The sequence below is a fragment of the Silene latifolia genome, chromosome X (genome assembly GCF_048544455.1).
Source record: "Silene latifolia isolate original U9 population chromosome X, ASM4854445v1, whole genome shotgun sequence".
NCBI classification, from domain to species: domain Eukaryota; kingdom Viridiplantae; phylum Streptophyta; class Magnoliopsida; order Caryophyllales; family Caryophyllaceae; genus Silene; species Silene latifolia.
In genome coordinates, this window is record NC_133537.1 from 278299230 (window position 1) to 278323517 (window position 24288).

General features: G+C 33.9%; 3 protein-coding genes across 3 annotated transcripts; all 3 read right to left on the minus strand.

Annotated features, from left to right (window-relative positions):
• Positions 1–280: 280 nt before the first annotated feature.
• Positions 281–2110, minus strand: LOC141620172 (uncharacterized). Its single transcript, XM_074437110.1, has 4 exons — positions 2000–2110; positions 1581–1699; positions 1382–1488; positions 281–1329 (listed from the first exon to the last, which is right to left on the minus strand). The coding sequence occupies exons 1-4, from the start codon at positions 2108–2110 to the stop codon at positions 281–283; spliced, it is 1386 nt and encodes a 461-aa protein (XP_074293211.1).
• A 159-nt stretch (positions 2111–2269) lies between these two features.
• On the minus strand, positions 2270–3262 carry LOC141620173 (uncharacterized). Its single transcript, XM_074437111.1, has one exon. It carries the CDS (start codon positions 3260–3262, stop codon positions 2270–2272), a length of 993 nt encoding a protein of 330 aa, XP_074293212.1.
• Positions 3263–7523: 4261 nt separating this feature from the next.
• On the minus strand, positions 7524–21104 carry LOC141616800 (protein NCA1-like). Its single transcript, XM_074433948.1, has 8 exons — positions 20801–21104; positions 17432–17702; positions 17104–17335; positions 16825–16970; positions 11943–12030; positions 11705–11851; positions 9266–9415; positions 7524–8003 (listed from the first exon to the last, which is right to left on the minus strand). Exons 2-8 carry the CDS (start codon positions 17689–17691, stop codon positions 7938–7940), a joined length of 1089 nt encoding a protein of 362 aa, XP_074290049.1. The 5' UTR covers positions 17692–17702; positions 20801–21104; the 3' UTR covers positions 7524–7937.
• Positions 21105–24288: the final 3184 nt, after the last annotated feature.

Below are 24288 nucleotides of genomic sequence, written 5' to 3' on the forward strand. Positions count from 1 at the left end.
GTTTGTGAAGCTATAAATTGTGTTTTGATTCGAACGTGACCCAACGACCACACCTTAAATTGTGAACACGAGACGGAGCAATCAACCTCGTTTTATTCTTTCATAGAGGGAAAAAAAGAGGTAAAAGACTTACAAGCATAACCCCTAAGGAGTAGGAAACCTACTCCTCAAAAAGAAACATCCATCCAAACTACCACTAAGATAAGAGTTGACTAGCTATGCCAAAAGAGCTGTGATGACGCAAAAAATGAAGCATACGAGTCCTTATGTCCGTCCTTAGCTAGTGGAGGACATGCTGCACAGTCCTTCTCCTTCCACTAAAAATTCGATAGTTCCTCTCTTGCCATATGTAGTAGACAGCTGCTATACAACATTTCGCCCAGCTACACTTCCAATGTTTTTTCCTTGATCTTCTGTTAAGCCAACAAAGCTCAGTCCAGTAATCAAAGCTGCGTCCAGAAAGTTTCATCCATTCTAAAAGATATTGCCAAACAATCCTGGAGAATTGACAATGAAAGAAAAGATGTTTATGGGATTCAGACTGTTCTTCACAGAGGCAGCAATGGTTAATGATGATGAGCCCTCGGCCTGAAATAGGGTCAATAGTAGCGAGCTTCTTTTGGATAGCAATCATAGCAATGACTTGATGTGCAGGGATAATTGCTCTATTGACCAAAGACTGAGAGGGAAGATGCATGGGATTCTTCATTCTAAACCATTCATATAGCTGAACTTGAAACTTCCCTTTTCGAATCCAGCTGTTCAGAGTTACAGCTCCTGGGGCTTGAGCTCCAGTGATTTGAAGTAGCTCATCCCGTACCTTCAGTATTCTACAAAAACTGTCAGAGTGATAGTCCTTGGGTTGAACAGTCCAGATTGATTCATTAGGGAAAAGGTAGCTCTTTGTCCAAACTGCCCAAAGGCCAGTTTGTTGATTATCCAAAACCCAAATCCATTTGGCTAACAGTGCCCTATTCCAGGAAATAAGCTCTTTTATGTTAAAGCCTCTCTCATGCCGAGGAGAACAAACGGCTTTCCAACTCTTGAACATCATTTTAATGACCCCTTGCTCAACATGCCAGAAATAATCCTTACAAAGTTTATTAATCAGTTTGATTATGGTCTTTGGAAGGAGAACACTTGCACACCAGAAGTTTGTAATACCAAAGATGATGGTATTGAGGATTTGGAGCCTGCCAGCATAGGTCAAAAAAATATTTTCTCTAACCTGAAGTGAATGCTGAATCTTAGAGATTAAAGTCCCATAAATTTTAGTACTATTCTTTAGGGTGTTAAGAGGAAGCCCCAAATATCTGAAAGGGAAAGATCCTTCATTGAAACCAGTCCCATTTAGAATTTAAGCTTTAACAGAAGCTGAAACTCCCCCATAGGTATATGTCAGTTTTGTTAATATTGGCATGTAATCCTGAGCATTTGTCAAACTCATGTAAGATATCCACAGCAGCCATGACAGAGGGAAGGTCTCCTCTGGTAAAAATCATTAAGTCATCAGTAAAGACCAAATGGGTTAATTTCATTTTGAGCATTTAGGGTGGAAAGAAACTAGAGGTTTTGAGCACATCTCTCTAAGATGTGTAGACAGTATTTCCATACTCAACACAAAAAGATAAGGTGACAGTGCGTCACCTTGTCTAAGCCCACTTTCCCCTTTGAAGAACCCATGAATAGATCCATTGATCTTTAAAGAAAACCATGACCCAGTTATACAACCCATAATCCACTTAGTAAAGATGTCAGGGAACTTAAGCACTTTGAACATTTCAGCTATGAAACCTCATTGCAGGGAATCAAAGGCTTTTTGAATGTCTATCTTTATTAAACATCTGGGAGTCAAATATTTTCGAGTGTAGTTCTTCACTAGAGCCTGGGAAAGCATTATGTTCTCAAATATGTTTCTATCTTGAACAAATGCTGCTTGCTCAGGTCCAATGAGGTGAGGCAACACTTTCTTTAATCTGTTTGCAAGGATCTTACTTACAGTTTTGTAGAAGATTGTACAGCATGAAATGGGCCTGAAATCAGTGACAGAAGAGCTAACCTTATTTTTAGGAATGAGAGTAAGCAGGGTAGTATTAGCAAGCTTGCTCATTTTCCCAGTTGTAAAAAAATTGAGAACAACACTGCAAAAATCCTTCTATATTAGAGGCCAGGATGTTTTGAAAAAAGCAGATGAAAAACCATCAATCCCAGGGCTTTTGTCATTCCCTATGCTCATGAGAGCATTTTTTATTTCATTAGATGACACAGACTAAGTTAAAGAACTATGATCCTCCTGCCTCACACAAGATCCTTTCTGAATGAACGTTGCATCCATAGGAGTAATATCCTGAGTTATCCCCAACAGTTTATGGTAGTATTGAATAAAACCTGCAGCAACATCTTGCATCCCTTTCCTTTCTCTTCCATTATGGTCTTTAATTTTCCCAATAATATTGTAATATTTTCTCTCCTTCATTTTAGCAAAGAAATACTTGGATGCACTGTCCCCATCAATAATATTCTCAGCTTTTGCTCTTTGTTTTAAAATGCTAAGCTCATGTTTTTTGAGACTGTAGTACTGATCAGACATCATCTTTTCCTTCTTAATTAAAGCCTCTGAAAGAGGATCTTGCTGCAACTCCAGTTGACAGGAAAAGAGATGTTGTTGAGCATGTTTAATTCTTTGTTCCATATTAGAGTAATCTTGCCTATGCAAATGAATAAGGGCTTGCTTAACTCTTTTTAGCTTACTGAAGAGCCTGTGGATGGCAGTTCCAGGCTCATAGTGATGCCAGGCCTCTTTTATTATAGAGTGATAATTGGGGTGAGATATCCAGCAGTTCAGAAAACTAAATCTAGCTTTAGCTTTAATTTCCTCAAAAAGTGTAACCAGAACAGGTGAATAGTCAGATAGGCCAGCAGGAAGAAAATCCACATAGGTATTAGGGAAATGAGTGAGCCAATTAGAGTTCACCAAGGCTCTATCTAGTTTAGACCAGACCCTTGTGCCATCAGCTTGTTTATTTGTCCAAGTGAAATCACAACCTGAACCTCTGAGATCATCTAATTGGCAGTAACATAGGCAATCATTGAAAGCAGTAATATCAGCAAGGACTGGAGGGATATTACTGATCTTTTCAGTGGCATCTCGAATGATATTAAAATCCTCTAGAACGATCCATTTTGTAACAGAAGCACTAAGAGTACATAGAGAGGACCAAAGGTTCTCACTTCCATGAGCATCATTGTATCCATAAACCATGATCATGTGAAATTGACAAGAAGAGGAATGGTGAGTAACCTGACAATGAATGTATTGAGCAGTTGTGAAAAGGACTGTAACATGGACTGTTACTGGATTCCATATCACCCATATCCTTCCATTATAGTGGCTACCATAATTACATATCACACTATAGCTTCTGAAGTTTTTATGAATAATTTTTGAAGCTTTTTTTCCTTGATCCTAGTCTCCAGTACCCCTAAGATGTCCACCTTATTTAGCAGCAGGAACTCTCTAATTTCTTGCTGCTTAAAAGGATCATTACATCCCCTTATATTCCAGGAACAGACTATCATTATCATTATCTTTATCATTATCATTATCATTGTTATTATTATTGTTATTGTTATTGCTATTGTTACTATTACAACTTATTATTATTACTATTTTATTATTATTATTCTGTCTCATACGTAACTCGTAGAAATATAATATAATATATATAATTATAAATACGGGGTATTACAACCATTTAAGGTATAAATTAAGTATATTATTTGAAGTCACAAAATAGAATATGAGCTTATTTTATTTGGTATTTTACCGCTTTTCATTTTTAACAATGTTTAAGACGGTTTTAATTACTAATTCGAGAAATAATCCCAAATGACCACCAAATATTACCAACTTTTCATGAAACTTTTTGTGGGGTTTCCTCACTGTCTAAATAGTCCCCAAAACATATTTTATCCAAAAATACATTTTTTAAGTCGGTTTTAAATTTCCGGGTTCGTTTTTCAATAATAAATACATTTTTAATGTTCTATAACTCCTATAAAGCTAATTTTTTATATTAAGGCTCATTATATTAAATTCAAATAGTGTGTAAAATGTCATAATTAGTCGTGATCTACAACTCCAGAAATTAAATTTTTAGTGAATCGTTTATGTCCCGAAAATCTATTTTAGTGTTTTAATATTTGTTTTGACCAAAATTTTACAAAAATTTCGAACCATAATCAATTTTCCAAAATACTAATATTATTTTTATCAATCCAAATTTAGTCTCATTATTATTTTTGAGATGCATGGAAGGATCTATATTTGATACTCTAAATAAACTACATTTAGTGCATAATTAATTATTTTGAAGTACTAGTCTTATAATTCATAACCATATACAACAAAATAAAGATCTTTAAGCTCATAAACTAACATGCAACATAATATTCACATTCTTATCTCAAAAAATTTGCTAGTAATAATTTTTCTTTATAATAAAATCAAACATTCACCCAACATATCATGCATGCAATAATTTTAAACAATACAATGAAAATCTTATTTTTGCAAATAAAATCTTCAAGGGTTAGTCATCATTCACTTACATTAGCTAATGCAAATCATCATATTCCCATTCTTGAGTGTCCAAAATGTTGTCACCGCCTTCTCCTTTCACTTCCACTCTTTCGCACAAAGGATCAAAATAAAGGAAATATAGATTTTACACCCTTAGAAATATATTTAAGATTTTCTTAGTGAAATTAGTTTTAAAGTGGTAAAATATATATATATTTGTGAGTAGTAAAATTTATAATCAAATTGAAAGTAATAAGATTTGAATTTAATTTAAGAGGAAAAGATTAGTAAAAATTACCTTTAATAATATGCATAATAATGTATTTGATTAAGTTTAATGAGTAATTATTTCATCAATTAATGAACATTGAAGAGCCATTTTTTTTTTGTGGTGGATGTGTTCCACGGCAAAGAGAAGCAAAGGGGGTCAAATTTTTGATCAATTTTATTTAAGGGAAATAATGAGGGGTGTAATGCATGTGTTTTAATTGGTGGAAGGCTTTAATGGACACTTGTCCATATGCATGCAACTCCACACATACATAGTGACATGTGTTTTATGGTGGAGCGTGATCCAATCGAAAATTTTTGAGTCGGGAAACTAACTCGATTTTTAATAAACGCATTTGAGAATAACGGTTTTGAGTCGTTTAAATATAAAACGGCAAATATTAAATAATTTGAAATTGAAGACGGAAAACAAAAATAAAGTTATATTTTAAAAGTTTTGGGTGGTGAAATTTACATTAACAGGTCATCTCCCTTAACCAAATATTCTAAGTTCGGGTTCGGGTTTCATTTAATGGTTACACATACATTATTATTATCTACCAACCTAATAATACTACTACTACAAATAATAATAAACATAAAAATAATACTAACGACGACACTGATATTACATAAATTTAACTCGGATTATTAGACAATGTTAGAACGTATTATACATAAATTACTTAAACAACGTACTTAGAAAGTTACGTATTATCAACCGTTAAATAAAATATTACGTTTTAAAATAATATATTTGAAGATTTAGTTTGATACAAAAAATATTATTTTATAAGTTAGATCGACTTATTATAGCCGTACTAACAATCTAACATTGGGTTAGAAATGCGCGCGATTATAATAGATAGTAAGATAATTATGTCCGTATTAAATTGAGCTGCAGAATATTATGGCTAAAATAATTAATCAAAAATGACATGTTTGAATTTAAAAGAGGGTTAAAATACGATGATTTTTGCGAAATAAAAATGTGAAATTTTTGTCCTTCCCGCGGAAAGGGGTCTGGAAGTTTCAAAATTCCATTAGAATATAACGTAAAATAGAACGAAATTGTAAAGAATTGTTAAAATTTCGGGTGTTACAAATTTTACATAATATCCTATTTACCAAACAGAGCCTAAATCTATTTGCTTACTTTCTCTAAGTTCGCTCCAATATTTCTTCTCTATTTCATTTATTCTAGGGTTTTTTGTCAAACACAACCTTTAAAAAAAATTTTTTTTCCAAACACCACCTTTAAAAAAAAGTTTGTAAAACACAACCTTTAATAAATTTTTTGTTGTCAAACACGACTTTTTGGCTGAAGGACTTAACATTTTGCAATGGGGTAACTTTCAATCGATGTTTGGGATAGCAAACGATGTCGGTTTGAGGTGTTCTTGGACTCGTTGGAAAGGTGGAAATACAAGATTTCCATGGGTTATCAACACGATGGTCAAAAGTGGCCTTATGTGGGGTCTATTGTTGTGTAAAGTAAGGCTCGTCGGAGAGATTAGCGAGTGGTCGGGGATTTTTAGTGCGTCTTTTAAAGAGGTTATGATGCTTTGTTTGGTCTGAAAATTGGTATGTAGGTAGCGGGGAGTGTAAGGTAGGCCGTAGTTGTGTTGTTTTTTGTGGTTGTTGGTTACAAATGGTAGTTCGAGGGGAGTTAATTTGAAGGTAAAAAACATTCAAAAGAATGTCAAAGTAGGATTTCTTTTTTGTGGGTCAATTTACTCACCTCAAACCAGCACTTACAACAAACAACCACAAAAAACAACACAACTACGGCCTATCTTACACTCCCCGCTACCTACATACCAATTTTCAGACCAAACAAAGCATCATAACCTCTTTAAAAGACCCACTAAAAATTCACGACCACTCACAAATCTCTCCGACCAGCCTTACTTTACACAACAATAGACCCCACATAAGGCCGCCTTTGACCGTCGTATTGATAACCCCTGGAAAGCTTGTATTTTCACCTTTCCAACGAGTCCAAAAACGCCTCAAACCGACATCATTTGCTATCTCAAACATCGACTGAAAGTTACCCCATTACAAAATGTTAAGTTCTTCGGCCAAAAAGTCGTGTTTGACAACAAAAAATTTATTAAAGGTTGTGTTTTACAAATTTTTTTTTTAAAGGTAGTGTTTGGAAGAATTTTTTTTAAAAGGTTGTGTTTGACAAAAAAACCCTTTATTCTATAACATAACAGAGGGCTTTTTCAATCTTTCCATTTTGTCAATTATCTAAATTCATTAAAAGTTACACCCATCTTTTCTCCTCAATTTACATTTCTTCCAAATATTACTTTTTTTGAGAGAATTTCCTCCAAATATTACTGAATTTCCTTCATATATCCAAGTAAAATTCGACAAAAAACATACTACAAAAATACTCTTAAAATTATTAAAAAATTGCTCCGTTTACTTACAAAATGATGAATATGAATGTAAAGTCGTCAATGGATTATTGAGATGGGGGCTTATCATTGACAATAGGGTAATTGCTTAAAAATAAAAATGATCCAAAGAAATGTAGAATATGTTGTTTACTGCTGTTTACCAACTTCACGGTTGGAGAAAAGTATTACCATAGGTGTGAGTTAAAACGCCCCAGTTTCGCTGTTCCATCTTTCTAGAGCTGAACATAGTTCCAAATTACTAAATCGGAACAAATAATTTCAGCATTAAGAAAAAATCTATCAACTTTAGCATCTTACAATCTTACATACAGTCTTATGGTTCTCTTTACAGATGATTCATATTCCGAGAAATTGCTTTTTTTCCCTTTTTCTTCCAATAGATACATACTCACAAAAGAAGCATAACAATATATGTCATCATTATCTAAGGGACGACAAGAGAAATAAATCATCCACATTGCACAGAAAACATTGGATATATAATGCTAAGGAAGCATCTTCAACCCGGAATTTCAACCGCTGTTAAAACCCAAGGGCACATAACGTCTGTGAGTTTCAGTTTCTCAATCTCCATACACCAAACATGAGCTTATTATAGTTACATTTGCCCAAGCATATTTGGATAAGTCCCCACCTCCAACCGGAGGTGATTTCTAAATAGCTTGATCTGCTTCTTTTTCTGCAATCTGGCTGTTGAGGAACTTGAGCACTGACTGACGCTGTAACGCAAATTTTGTGTAAGCCTTATTTGATATCTTTATGTATTTCTACTTGTATGATAACAAAAAACTAGACAAGGGTCAGAGTTAATGGTTGTACGAATAGACATGATAAATGGGTCACTCGGGTCAGTCATTTAACTCATTAGGAGTTGGGTTGTTACGAGTGTGATGTTCAATTATAAGGTCATTTTGTGTTCCAGATGTTCCAGGTTCGATATTTTCATATCAAATTATAAAGGTTTTTGTTTCAAATTTTTCAAGCTAGGTTGTTTCAGACCAGGTCCATCCTGATCCAGGTCTACTTCATATTATACTTTTCTGGTTAAGTTTATAAACTAAAACCACGTCAAATATCCATGTTCCTTGAGGTCGGGTGAGATAATGCATGTTTTTTTCACAGGTAGCAAGGTTATGGAGATTAGAACGGTAAAACTGGTGGTTAAGCATTTGGCAAGTTTAGAAATGGATTAGTATGAAGGGCAGTGCATGGTAAGGGGTCTTCATAATGCAATGAATTTATTATTGACATGGTCAGAACAAATGTTTAAAAACCTTCAGTTATAAATGGTGACAACAGTAATCCGGAGTACTCCGTACAATATAGTTCTTAGTGACAACAAGATATTTTTCAACAATAACAAGATGTTAGATACAATTTCGGACAATGGACATACAGCGCTATAATCTATCTTCCTGAGAACATAAAAAACTGCCCAACTACCAAATCATCTACCAATCTACCAATTTTAGTCATGGTAAGCACTAAATTTTATTTTATTATACTTGCATATTTTTTAGTTTATGGTTAAGAAACTCTTCTTTATAAATGAGTTTTCTTCCCGTCTATTGGTGTGTTTCATCTCTCTATGTGAGATATTCAAGAACTATATGAAAGACCAATGCTCCTCAGACTCTTCACATTGTGTTGGGTGTAATGAATGTCATCGAATAAAATTAGCCCTTTTCAAACCTATGCCAGGCTTATAGACACAGACCCAATCACAGAAGAGTGAAGACTACAGTGCCAGGCTTATAGACACAGACCCATTCACAGAAGACTACATGAATAGACAAGCATATTAGAACATATGCATGGAGAAGTGTCATATACTAATAGTGAGCTTTGTTTTAGAGAAGTTTTTTTTTTTTAAATTGAATTTTAGAACTGTATAGTTGTCGTAATAGCTTATTATGATTGATAAATAAACTCTCACTAAAAAAGTTTGATAGAACCGAAGAATATGGCAAGGAAGCCTTACCCGCTGCTCAAGTGCCACATCGTCAGCGTTAATTTTCAAAGATTCCAGTAGAGTTACCGCTTCACGGAAGCCAGCAATAGCCTCCTCCTCATCTCCGAGCCCTTTATCGACATCAGCAACTTTTGCTAAAGAAACGGCAACATCTAAGGTCTGTGATGAAAGAAAGCAACCAAATCAACAAGAGAAAAACCACAAATCTTCCCAGTAGTGCTTTCAAGTATTAACACTCGGGTTTTTATTATACCTATAGTTTATGACAATGCCTTAATATGCTTTTATCAAAAGAAGAATAGAAAACTATTACTCTGTCCCCGTTAATTTTGAACGATGAGTCACTTTTTATTGAAATAAATCACAGCAAAACAAAAACCATTATGATTGATACAAGTACTGTCCTCACCTACGTTGGACGTGTCCAATTTTTCTTTTGATTGCCAAAGGTGGAAACATAAAATTTAATACTTCATAAAATTTACAAAAATTCTTACTTGTGACTGTCACAAGCTTGTGACGACTCACACCCGATTTAAATAATGTTAAAAAGGGAAAGGGGGTTGTGAGACTTCTCAAGCTTGTGACAATCACAAGCAAGACTTGCCGTAAAATTTATCGTCCCATTTGACTTTTGTCGTAAACTGATGCTAATTCTGACTATTAATTCTCCAAACATTCTTGAGATAAAATGTAAAGCTTTTCATATTTTATTTAGCAAGACCAACTATTTTCATATTCTCATTTTTGAAAAAGTTGTCACATTGTATATTGTAATATCCGTGAAAGTCAACATATTTTAACCACCAAACTCAAATGGGGACAATAAAATCGGGGTGGAGGATGCCATTTAAAGCTACCACGTACGGTAAGTAATCAATCATTATGGGACAACCCAAAATGTAAAGGTGATGGAAAAACAAAAGATCGAAAATACACGAATGGACCTCTCTATTTCCTTACAAGGATGTGGAAGTACATTTTCCATCTAGGTGTCCACATGAGAGTAGAGGAGTGATATAATAGTCCTTAAAATATCAACAAAAACTAAAGGAAGAAAGAAAATAGAGGGAGGAAGATAATTAATTTTGTGGGTAATTCAAAGACCTTTAAATCACCCTTTTTCCTCCGACCATTAGATGAGAAATGGAGGAGGACCATCTCAGATAAGCATGGTATTAGATACAACTGATATGTAAAGAATTTTCAACGTAGTGTGCTGCCGTGCTGGTATATATAGTCAATATGCCGATGTTTGACCAATAGAAACACAGACCAACATAGCTGATAACAATCGACACTACACCAATATGATACCACACAAACTGGCGTACTATAACTGTGCCATAATGTGCACAAAGTGCTGCATAACATGTTTTTCACAATCATCATCAATATGAGCCATAGCACAATTAAATCATAAGTTACAAACTAAGAAACATCAGCACTCCACATTTCCACTGAAACCTCATTTTCTTCGTTTCAACTCATCTTAAACGGAGTAAAATGAGACCCAACTTCACTGCTTGAAAAGCACACAGACCAGAGGCACATTTACACGTAGGGTGCAGGGTAAGGGGGACTTTATTTAAGGAATAAATATTTTTTAGACCTAAGAGAATCGGTTAGAAGACGGTCGTTTAGTGGGTCGGCAGGCAAATTGGAGGTAGGAAATGTCCCTGTTAGTCCCCAGGTTTGATTCCAGCACCTGACTCTTTTTTTCAACACCTTCCCCTACATAGCTTTGACTTCTTCCCTTCAAAAATAAAGACTTCCTTACTTCTCAGCTTCCTTTGCATACCTTCCTTAGCGTATCTACCATTCAACTAAAACACCATTCAGTACTACATAAAGCAGAGTATTAAGATTCTTTAATCATGTTGTATGTCTTCATTCACACCCCCATGCCCGAAAGCCTAGATCTTCTGCCACTGCATCCGGCACACTTCAAGTAAAACGAACATTAGGTCTAGAACTTTGAAGCATATAATGAGTATTGTTTCTCTCTAAATTACAACAAAAATCTCACAACTTAAGCGGTCTTCCATGTTCCATTCATACTCGTAACTTGCAAGAGAGCCCATCCGTTTATTTAGTGCCCGCATAATGGACTTGCCATAAAATGCCTGAAGTATCAGTCATCCCCAATAATGATGGTGCTTACTCCTAAGCTGGACCTCTCTTTAGAAATTAACCAAAGGTCATATATCATCCTAGTTTAATGTAAACCACAAAAGTACAAGTGTATAACAACTAGAATGTGACACCCTGGTCAAAATTACCATCAAAACCTTACATCACCATAACACACTGGTTTCACAGAGCAGAAGGGGAAAGAGTCACACTTTTTCTACCCTATCAGTTTGGGTGTAATGATTTGCGGAGAAAAAGGTGGCTGGGGGGCAACAATGATACATCATCAGGAACGAAGTGGAAGCAAACACTAACCAGAGATGGAGAGTCAGAATGACTTTTCATGGCATTATGACGATATTCCAAAGATCGAGAATAGTAAGATTTAGAAGCTTGCAGATCTCCATCATAGTATTTCAGGTCACCAATTTTGTTTAGAGAAACACAAAGGGTGTGTATTATCTGTAAAGGATACATTTAAATTTATCAGTTAACAAACTCAAATTTACAATCTACGGAGTAACATCCAGTACACCACAAGTCTCTACATCACCTCCATATCCTGAGAAGGCAATCTTGACAAAGCATCAACACTTTCTTGAAAGTAGGTTATGGCAGATCCACCATCTCCCATTGCACGACTGCAATAAAATTGATCAGTCAAGGAATATGTTAATTATTTTTCTTGAAACCTGACAAATAAATCTAGCTCATATTTAGAACAGCAGTGATACTGAATATAACATTAAATGTGCAATTTGTTAACATTAAATGAAGAAGACAGTAAGAAAAATGTAATTATGGAAGTAATAAATTAGTTATGTAGTACAATTTTATGAGCAACTCTGTATAATAATTTTAAATGCGAAACCCGCCAAGATTGAATAAGGATGTTAGGACTTACTCTGGCAATCAGAAAGCATTTCTGAAAAGATTATCAGGAAAAAAAAAAATTCTACAACAGAAGATCAAATGATTACATGGGAACAGAACAGCGGAAGGAACTATGAATCAATGATTTAGGGGGTAAAAGCAAAGCCTGAGCCCCAAGTTGTACGATTCCACATTCAAAGATGAATCAGAATCTTATTTACTTCTTGTTGCCCTCATCCCAAACAAGTTTGAAATTTCCTTTTAAAATAAATACTACTTCCATCCCTTTTTTTATTGTCCGCACTCATTTAACTTCGTAGGACAATAGATGCCAACTTCGACCATTACTCTAAGCATATGTAAAGATATGATGCAGAACTCGTCATGTTTGATTAACCAAAACTACTATTTTTATTATATCATGTCATAAAAATTGTAGTTACTTATACCATGGAATATATTGGTCAAATTCAACGCCAGCTAACCCCAAAGTCAATTGAGGACATCATTAATGGAATGGAAGGAGTACATTTTCGACATACTTTTTCACCCTTCGGTTAAAAAAGTAGACACATCAATATAAATACATTTCACAACATTATGAAATGAAGCAATAATAACAAAACAGTATGTTTTTCAAAAGAACTCCCTCCATCCAATTAAATTGCCCCCATTTAACTTTGTGGTACAAAAATGTTTTAACTATATTTCACTACATACATTAGCATCAAAATAATTCAAATTTTAAAATCTTAATACAGAAATACAATAGGGTGCGCATTGGTCCAAGCCCAAAGACCGGAAAAATAAATTTGGCGGACCGAAAAACGGAGCTAAAATTCTTGATCCTGGACCATCCAAACCTGAATAGTTCAGTTCGGTCCAGTCTTAGACCGAAAACCAAGATTTGTCGCTGTTTAGTATACGATTATTAAATAATAAAAATCATAAAATCAAATAAACTACTTGTTTGAACTATCTTTTATTTAAAATAATTACTAGAAGTTTATAAAAAAAATGTAAAATATTTGATTCCTTTACAAAGTTTCGAAGATTAGTTTTGAAAATCATAAAATTACGGTCCATTCTGTTTCGACCTAAATTAACTAATCTTCGACTAGACCAGACCGAAGACCGGAACTTCAAAGCATAAGGACAAGGACTGAGGACCAGACCTAAAAGAATTTGGTCCGGATTAGACCAAATTGTCAGGTCCATCCATTTTCCCATTTTCCAGGTCCGGGCCTAAACTTGTTCAGCCTCAAAATACATGTTTTCTGATATTTAAAGCTAGACAAAATGACGATACATCTCTACATATAATTGGAGAAAGTGGAAACTAATGCTCAATTGAAAACTCTTAGCAGAAAAGTCAAGACTTAGTTTAAAGAGGACCAAGGCGCTAAGAGGCCAAGGCGACGATGCGCAAAGCGCAAGGCGAAGGCGAAGGCCTTTTAGACACAAGGCGCCCTATTTTTAGTAACAAATTTGCATTTCCCAATAAAATTTTGGGCAGCAGTACCTTTTTTAGAAGTTTCATGTTGGCTAAGATGTATAGGAGTAAAAGTTGGGAATAATTGGGAAGAGAAATGACATGAATAAAGAGCTAGATGAAAAAGATATAGAAACTGCGTACTACCAAGTCTTGCTAGGTGAGCCTTGTCTAAAAGGCGCACCTAAAACACACCGAGGCGTTTTGGCTGGTGCCTCATCCAAGCCTCCAAGGCGTGCCTTAGGCACACTCGAGGAGCGCTTTTTTAAACAAAGGGTCAAGAAGGGCAAAAATATGTAGCAGTATCATCAAGTGTGTTGTGCACTTGTACGTTCTACACCAAGAAACTGGTTTTGTGATAGTGCTTATTGTAACAAACTATTCAACATGTTTTACTACACTTAATAATTAAAACAAAAGAGAAGGTTATGGTTATGCAGTTCCAATTAAAAGAGAAATGAATAGGCATATGAAAAACTACATACGTGATAGCCAAACATTAACATCAATCACTTTAACAATTTTACGATCTCAATAGTCCCATGCCATGATATTAAAATTTTAATATGTCTTTTACCCACACCACCGAAATTTTTGGCGTCAACGTCAGCATATTAGTAAGCCAATTGTGGTCGTAGTGGTACTAAGGTGGTTTAGCAGTACTATATTAAGTAGCATATGCATAATTGGTGATTCACTCGATGATGGGGTGACTACTCATATGTGGACTATTTGATTGCTAAATGTTAAATGGCCAGGATGTCAGAACACTACCCCCTAAAGTCTCTAATAACTCTACATGAGCCCAACACATGAAACATTGGCACCATTCAGATATCAAATTTGCTAAAGACTTCCAGTTTACCACTTCTCTTTCTAGTTAATTCTCATCATATGACAAGCTACCTCTATATCACCTGTCCTTTACAACGAAGCAAATAAATAAGGAGAAGATTGCAATTTAAGGCTCAGAATAATACTTGCAGAAGAGAAAAGACACGACCAAAAAAAAGCTCGTCTATTTCCATGCAGAGTTAAAAGGCATCATAGACAAAGAAGGCGAAGGTCAAAAGAAAACAGGATATTTATTTCTCTCCTAAACTCAATTACAGTGATAATGAAGCCTAACTTTTGGACTTTCTACGTCTATAAGTCTCAGATATTTCTATGCAAAGTTTGTACAAAGGACTATACTTGTGTGCCCTATCATAAATCTCCGTGATAAAGTGTGCAGCTTACATCTGGAATCAAGTAATGATTTTGCATGAAATCTATTAAAGGCTCCTTCACTAATCAAAAGACTCAGCCAGCCTTCTCATAGATCAATATTATCACTGAGGTCTGAGGGACAGAGGGTAGATAAGATCAAACATTCTTATCTCAGCAGGAATGGCAGTTGAAAATCAACTACTGAAAATTTTTCCAAAAATTGTTTTGGCGGCTAGAACCTACGAAATGTATGGATGAAGTATATAATAGTAAATATAAAAAGGACAATAGATAGAGATTCTATCCTATGTTACTTTGACTCTCCAACACGGCGTCATAGTGTCGTGTCTCGCACGTGTTCGGTTGTCAAAACACTCCATTTCCAAAATAATACTACACTCGACTACAGTCAAGAGCATGTCTTGACAGCAACCATCGAGAAGGATGCGACACGCCAAAATGGAATATTGTATAACACTAGAATTAAAATTCTATCTCAATTCTACCTTCCATTGAAGCCAATATTTATAGTAAATATAATGAAAGTAGAGAAATGAAGTGATTTAAAGTGAAAAGAAAGAAGATAAATTAGTTTCCAAAAAAATGGAAGTAAGAATATTATACGGTGATAACTCAAAAAGGAAAGTGGGAAGATTACAGTGGGATGGAGGGAGTATTTAAAATAAATACTTAAAAATTTGAAGGTTTATAATGGAAAAGCAGAATAAACAACTATATTAAACATCTAAATAGTAGAAACAGGTTAACAACGGAGTAATTTATCAATGCTCCTTGAATAAACAATAAACAACTTATTGTCAAAAAAGCATTTAACAAAATCTAGAACAACTAAAATCAAACAAAGGCTAATCAAACAATTTTCAAGATTTAGATCTTTTTCCACCAATTTGAGAATGATATCAATTATTGCACTTTCATATTGTATAGAAGGAAATAAATATGATGTTGATGTCAATATTAATGACTTCTCTACCAACGATCCAAAGCTTGAAAGAGTTATCTATAATTTAGGAGATACATACTGCTATTGTTATAGGGGTTTTAGACACATAAATGTTTGTCATTGACATTTTCCAATTTTTGATTGGATTTCATATTGTTGTATATTTATTTAGGCATTCGTTCATTTGTTGTTTCGGAGTTTTAAGACAATAGCTTATTTAGTTGTTATCTCTTTGGACACTTAATATAGTTTATTCTATTGCTTTCATCAATTCTATAGTGTTTTCCCGTTTTTACAAATTATATAAGGGGGATTTTGAGAAGGGAAAAATATAAAGACATGGAAGGACACACTTAATATAGTTGGCGTGTCGCGTCAGTGTCGAAGTAACATAGATGCCCCATACAATCTTTAACACAAAATCTTGACAACTGCAATTCAAATAAACATGTATTATCACTTCTTCAACCCATTATCAGCGTTTGGTTCACTTTTCCAAACCTGTTTCCCAATTTACCTAAAGGGTTAACCTCCAAAGATATTACAGCTCAACTGTTTTCGACTTTTCAGTATCACCTTGGACTCGCTTAGTTATATACTGAATAGCGAGACAAGGGTTACCAGACTACTAATTATGAATCTGAATTATAGACTTATGGTTTACTGAAGTATGCTCTATTTTGGGCGAATCGCGAATTCGCATTACAAAATTGAATCGGTGGTATTAGTAGTCTGGTAACCCTTGTCTCGCTAACTACCTTAACAGCTTATCCACACCAGATCAAATTACGAGATTTGGGGAATCCAATAGAACCATGACTTACAAACTACCCAACACTTTGCCTCAATCCCAACCAAAATCCATACATGTCGCACTAAAAAATGGGGAGAGCATACCAACAATCTCCCAGTGTTCCAAGCACTGCACCTAGTTGTGAGCACAACTCTGGATTATTAGGAGATGCCTCTAACTGTTCCCTGATATCCGTCACACACAGTGAGAGTCTTGATTTGGCACTCTCAATATTGCGGGCCCGAAATGCCTATACAAGATAAAATAAATATCAAACTGAGTTTTTTTTTTCCAAATGTCAATGAATGTGTTTAATTGATTAGTTAGGCACCTTCATCTCCACATTTTACTTAAAAAAGATGTCAATATCAACCAACACTTACCCTCATGGCATGATGCAGCAGAAAAGCGCCTCTATCTAGAGAAACATCCTCATAGATCACAGGTTTATTGTCACTAACAGCTGCCTCAGCATCTGTACTAGCATGTGACCTCTTAATTCTGGCATGACCGTCAATGAATCGGTCAACAACCTTCTGAAGATCATTATCTGCTTCAATCTTCTCAATATCAGCTCCACATAAAGGGCAGTCATTAAAGCGTGTTATGCATCCCCTAGATGCACACAATAGAAGGAAATTGATCAGAAAAAGGTAACATACAACACAGTCGGTTAGATTTTTAAAATACTTGTAAACAAACGCAACTTACTTGCAAAATACATGCGAGCAAGGTACACATTTACTACTTTCAAACAGAAGCGCCTGGCAGATCACACAGCTGAGAGGACCTAGTTTAAATGAACGAGAATCATATCCCAAAGGACACTTGGCCTCAATGATGGAAGAATCTACAGTCTCATTTTTAGCTTTGCCCTCGTGCTCTCCGGTGTGTTTGCTTTGGTTTTCACTACGTTTTGAAGAGGCATCGTCGGGACGAGCAACTTTCACAAACGGACACACTGGAGTCATCTTAATCAACACTGCCATTAACATATATTAAAGCTGTAAGCTTCAGAATATGAAATAACAGAACTCTTTGATTCACAACTTCTGCAGCACTTTCTCAGTATACCACATACATTTCCGTTTAATTAGCCAATTTCATTTGGGCAACATCCAAATTACAGCAAATATAGATCATCCACCAGGTTCGTTAAGAGGAAAATGAAATCCCCTCTTGTCCCATTGTGACCCAAAATATTCAAGGATACAATAGATGAGAAAATTTCCAGTTAAGACATCGATCCGCCACGATTTCCGGGTTACAAAAATAAATCACCAAGAAAAATCACCAACAGTTATGCAGCAAGTCACTGGCATTCAGTACTAGGGAATTCTATCCGAAGGACCCAACAAAACCATATAACTGTGTCCACATTTTAGTATGTATATCATATATGCGGAATAGTGGATATTGCACAAATATAACAGCAGAAGGGAAAATTCTTGTAAAGTATCTATACAGATCAATTGACTATTGTTTCCTGCTTATGCTACCCCTCTGAGGCCACAATGTCGTGTGAACTAGCAGCCAACCATTGATTTTCATTTTCACTGCTTTTCAGCCAATGCAAGATACCCTATTTATCAATGTGAAAACATCTGCAGAGGTCCACGTCTCATAGCGAAACCAAGCTCTTGGTTGAAAGAGGTTGAGAATGGAAATGAAGCAAAGAGAGGAACTAGACATATCTATAATCTTGGGGTACTATCAGACAGGGAATGTTAATGGTCAAAAGGTATAGTCAAATTACCTAGTCAAAGATCCCCTAACTGCCTTTATATTATATATGATATTTCACAAGAACATATACTCTTCAATGTTGGAGAATTTTGCATGAACTAAGCATCTTCTAAAGCAAAATAATAGTAGTATACAACAATAGTAGCACAATACAAGAAGTATAGAACAATGCACCAACATTATATTGGCGCATCAAGGGCTCACAAATGGCAAGGTAAGGTCAGGTGTACAACACCACTATAACAGTGCATCAAGGGCTCAGAATGGCGAGGTCAGGAGGGTCGGCTGTACACAGAGAGACTGCTTTAGATGACCACTAGTGAACATTGCATGGGGAATTGCATGAATGACTCCTACTTCATAATAAAAATAAAAATAAAGAAAAAAGTGGATCCAGTTCAATGAGTTATTTCGCTTTATTCCATCATAATCTAGTACAAAAGAAAAAAGTATTCGACTTCATAGGAAATAGAAAAACAATAGCACTATAAAACTACTAAAATCTGAAATCCATGTTTGGAGAAAATTAATAAGGCCATTAATCAAACTAAAAACAATTCTGTTTTTGTTTAGGCATTATAAGTTACTTCACAAATGTAGTACAAACGAGATCATCTTGGCTAAGTGATACACATATGACTAGTAAATACTCCCTCCACTGAAGTAAATAAGTCCAATTTGACCTTTTTGCTACAACAGTTTTCTTCCACAACAGGATACCCTGATAATAAGGACAAGAGAGTCGTTTCACAAACTCGGATGCATAATCAAGAATTTGATTTATTTACAGGGTAATAGATCATATACAGACGTAGATGAATACCAGGATTAAGGCGTTAAGCCCACTATGTCTATCACGTGCCTAGAAACAGCACGATAGACCGTTGTTTACTTCATTCTACAAGAAAGATAATTTATAATCTCAAACTAACATCGGGCCCACACCTTCACAATGATCTTATCAAATCCTTTGTGGCCAAAACTACTCTCTCCGTCACGTTGAATTGTTATCTATTCCATTTTACACAACGACTAACAAAAGAAAAAAAAAACTATGTGAAGTACACCAATAAAATATATAGAAAGTATGTCCACTTGCAAAATCACCTCACTTGATCAATACTTACACAAAATAGAGATAGATAACAAAATGAATAATACAGCTCAAAATGTAAATAGATAACAATTCACCTGGAAGGAGAGAGTATTAATTAAAAATTTAAATTGATACAGACTTTCATAACTACCAATGCAAATATGCACAAGGCACTACTAAATTAGTAACTAGTAAAGCTAATAAGCATGGAATTGAATACAGAAATTAGAATTAACATTGTAGGAGTTGATCTTTTTTCTCTTGATTTTGTACCTTTTACGAACATGCTCAATGAGTCATTTCTCAACTATAATGTCTAACCGCCAATGGCCCTTACAAACACCAATTCACGACGACACACTGGTTTATAAATTTTTCTTCATAAAGGAAACTCACCAAGAAAGGGTCGGCTCTACAATGTGAGACATTGTTCTTATAGCAATACTACACAAAGAATCAATCCAGAACAAAAACAAATGCCAAAAAACGTACTCACTCATGTATAAACTATCTTTTGTTTCACTAGTCCTTTAACAAACATCCCTCCTCATTGTGGTTCTTTGCGCTCTATGACCTGGACTGATCCCCGAATAGAGATAATTAGATAAAGAGCCGATTGGTCTCCTATATGACAAAGGAAAGTGAACTTGCCACAACCAACACTCACCTCACAGGTACGAAAAATAAACTATGTCAAGTCTTCTTACATTACTTCACCAATGTGCTTCCCTAAGACGATCATAAAGCAGAAATCCATACATAATTATGGTACTATAGTTCAGCATCCAGCTTCCTACAAGCCATACTTGCAAACAATGAATAACCTTCAAACCAATCTATTTTGGTTGCAACCACAACGCTAGTGGCGAGACGAGGGGCTAGAAAGGGTGGTTGCCCACACACCCCTAGCAATGAAATAATTAAAAAATTGAGTTGAAATTGATCTTATTGCGTTACTTGTTGGCCTCCTTATAATTTACCCCTCGCCCTCCCTAACTTCAAATACTGATTCCGCCACTGAACAAGCCACAATATAATCCCATTTTCAATTCAAAATACCATATACTATCGTCGTTGATTTCTTAATTCGGTTTCGCATTTCCAAATCGAGCAATTCTAAATAGATAATTCGTAAAACATAAATCAACAAACATAGACAAAACCCTAATATAGAATACACGATTGAAACATAATAATTAGGAAAAAGTAGAGAAATGATTTAAGAAAAGAAAACATACATGAAGAAGAGCGAATTGCAGAAATTCAATTCTATCTATTTATGAGTTAATTAATCAATAGTGTTGGTTGTATTATTGATTATTAATTGTATTAATTATTATTATTGGGTTGTGTTGTGTTGTTGGAGAACGGAGACGCGATGTTATTTCTGAATTCGTTGATAGCTTTCTTACTTGCGGAAATGGGAAGTGGGACCGGCTGTACCTGCAACAACTAACACATTTGATGAGTATGGGGGAGATTATTTTATGGCAAATTAAGAAAAAATAACTCACTTTCTCTTTGGGGTATTTAATCCAACTTGAAAAGTAACCCAAGATATGACACGTCATATAATGTCACAAAGTTAAACTAATAATCTTATCTTATCTTATATATATATATAAAACTGGGTTGAAACGCTGTGGATGCGTCACGTGTCAACTCAGCCTTAAATACACGTATTAATTACAGCTGAATTAAATACAAACATAATAAATGCTGTATAAATCTCAGCAAAATATTAATTATAGTTTAATAATTTTTATTATAAAATTATATTAAATAATTACGGTGATTCAATTCTAAATTTACTAAAAAGTTATTTTGATACAAATTCTAAAATGTAAATAATTACGTTCATTGTGAAAAATGCTTTCAATTGAGTATAATTTTCATTATATTTATTAAAATATTTATTTTGATATGTAGAGATGATTAAAGTAAGTGTCTCACAATGTTTTACATTTACGTAAAAAAACATTTTGAGAAAGTTATAAAACTTAGACTATTAAATCCATTAAGAAAAATATATTTGGAAGAGTCATTGTATATATTAAAAACACCTCTTTAAAAAAAGGGTTATTTAATGGGAATACTCCAAATTATTGAGGTCCTTCTCAAAATACTTTAAACTGTAATTTAACTAACAATATAACCAATTATTACACCCTTTCGCTTTTAATAGAATTGACCCTATATTAACCTATAATAGCAGGTAAAAAGGTCACACATTTCTCATTATAGAAGATCTTCATCTCCTTCCTCTTCCATTTCATAAAAAATTCAGAAGAACCGAAAAAAAACCACTTCAAATTACCAAAGAAGAGAAACAGGAAAACTAAAATACCCTGATCCTTGACAATACGGAGAATCTTACTGCTAAAGACACTCTTTACCTGAGCAATTTTAATTAATTTTTTATTAAAAAATATAATCATCTCTTTTCATTCATTTCACCCAAAATTACCTTCCTCACAACTCCAGTCATCAACACCAAGCTTCCATGGATGACCAACCAATTTTTCTATCACTTAACTTAATTTCGCCACTTTATCCCAAAGTATGACCCTCAACAATTAATACTTAGCCAAAAATATCATAACTTCAGCAAATATAGTTCATCAAATCGAAAGCAATCGAAAGTTTAGTACACAAATCGAAAACAATCGGAAGTTTAGTACATAAATCGAAAGTAAATTAAAACAAATTAGTACAATGATTTACCCTATAAGAAATCAAGACACAAACCCTAAAAAGAGTAATGAATTAAGAAGTTATCTTTATTAAAATTGATAGGGGGAAGAAAGAATAAGTTGGTCGTTGGTGCCCCGAGCTATAAATCGAGGTTTTGTTAGGTTAGATCTAGAAATTTAGAGTGAGAGGTTACAGGTGGACCGAGACAAAGAGATAAGGAAAAGGTAAGGCTATGATTCGGTATGGAGTAGTTTATCATCAATGGCGTTGGTCACTTGGTGTGTTGGAGAAGAGATGAGGTATTAATGGAGTTGATGGAATACAGATGACAATAGAAAAGAAAAAGAGAGGTTAGGAAGGGTTAAAACATTTTTAGTGGCTTAGCAGGTAGTCGGTCTACCTATTCTAATATGAGGGAAATGGTATGAAAGTTAGGTATATTAGTAGTTAAAATGAAATCCGGAGTATTTTAAGAAAGACCCTAATAGTTTGGAGTATTGCTATTAAATAACCCTTAAAAAAACTACTAAGAGATCAGTTTTTATAGTCTGGGAATGAAAAAAATTATATTGGATAAATTGAATACATATGAGATTTTGATAGGTTTCAATACTGTGATAACGAGTATGTCTACGAGTGTGTATGTACATAGTGATCGCGAGTGCATTAGAATAATCAAAACAAAAGTAATGATTATTAAGTAATATAGTATTATAAACGACATGAAAAAGTAAAAAACACGTTACATTTTTCTTTAATATCTTTAATTAAATATGTGTAAGTCAAATATAAAATATTGATTATGACTAACCAAATACTCCGTATTACTTTTAGTTAAATATTTTATATGTTATCTTTTAAATACTTTGAAGTTAAACATCAAAAATTATAAAATAATATTTGAGAAAGTTCAACCTATTATATTTACAGGTAATAAACTCTTAAACATCATTATATATAATTGTTTAAAAAATAAAAGGTGCAAATTTCTCATAGATATGTTTGACACATATCACATGCAAGACACAATAATCAAAACATTTAAATAAGTTGAGTTTGAATTCTATATGTTTGATAGATAAATGTCACATGTTATACCTAAAAAAAATTACATAAAATTATGTTCACATCATTTTGAATAAATATTAATTGATGTGAGACATAAAGTATCGTGAAATGATATAATTTGATAACTTATTGTTGATTGTTGTATTACTCGAATAAATTTTATTTTGATTAGTATGATATTTCACCAGTCACAAATTTATTTATAAAACGTCGATAGATCATGCATAATTAATTATCACTTATTAGTTTTATTAAAACTCTTATGTATTTTATTTTAAAACATTGAAGTTAAACCTAAAAATATTAAATTTGAGAAAAAATTATTTATATGAGAAAATATTGAAGGTTATATATGAATTATATAATCAATACTATATATTAATTCCAGAAACCAAGGGACTTCAATGTAATTAAAGAAATTTATACAAATTAATTATACTATATAGTTTTAAATCGCTAGCACCGTGTGATGGACCTGATAAAGGGATCTCAATGTAAATATTATATAGTTTTGGTTAAAAGTATAATATAAAGATGCCTTGATGAAGAATATTTATGGAAATTACATTAAATTAAAGTAATTAAATTTAGAAAACACAAGATTATAGTGATTTTCCTTAAAATTAACATGCCCGCTTATGGAATTAATTGGTATCATCATAGAATTATACATTAAATTAAATGTAGTAAAAGTAATAGTAACGGCAACGAGATTAATAAAATTAACGGTATTAATGTGGGAGTAATGACAGTTATAATAATGATTGTGGGAGTAGTGAAATTAACTACGAATGTAGTGAAAGTAACAATGGTAACAATGAGAAAAAGTATGAACAATTAAGTAACCAATCGACTGAAGAAAATATTTTATTTATTAAATATAGGCCGGATAAAATTAACGGGAATAATGAATTTAACTGGAAAAAAATAGAGGAATTAGTAAAAGAAACAATATTAACCACGG

Coding starts and splice junctions, on each gene's coding strand:
- LOC141620173 (XM_074437111.1), bottom strand. CDS start 3,262: ATGGTTTATGGATACAATGATGCTCATGGAAGTGAGAACCTTTGGTCC.
- LOC141616800 (XM_074433948.1), bottom strand. CDS start 17,691: ATGACTCCAGTGTGTCCGTTTGTGAAAGTTGCTCGTCCCGACGATGCC. Junction 11,852..11,942: donor TGCCTTCTCAGGATATGGAG/GTGATGTAGAGA, acceptor TATCCTTTACAG/ATAATACACACCCTTTGTGT. Junction 8,004..9,265: donor ATGTGGCACTTGAGCAGCGG/GTAAGGCTTCCT, acceptor TTTGCGTTACAG/CGTCAGTCAGTGCTCAAGTT.
- LOC141620172 (XM_074437110.1), bottom strand. CDS start 2,110: ATGAGCAAGCTTGCTAATACTACCCTGCTTACTCTCATTCCTAAAAAT. Junction 1,489..1,580: donor TCTACACATCTTAGAGAGAT/GTGCTCAAAACC, acceptor GATTTTTACCAG/AGGAGACCTTCCCTCTGTCA. Junction 1,330..1,381: donor TGACATATACCTATGGGGGA/GTTTCAGCTTCT, acceptor GTTTCAATGAAG/GATCTTTCCCTTTCAGATAT.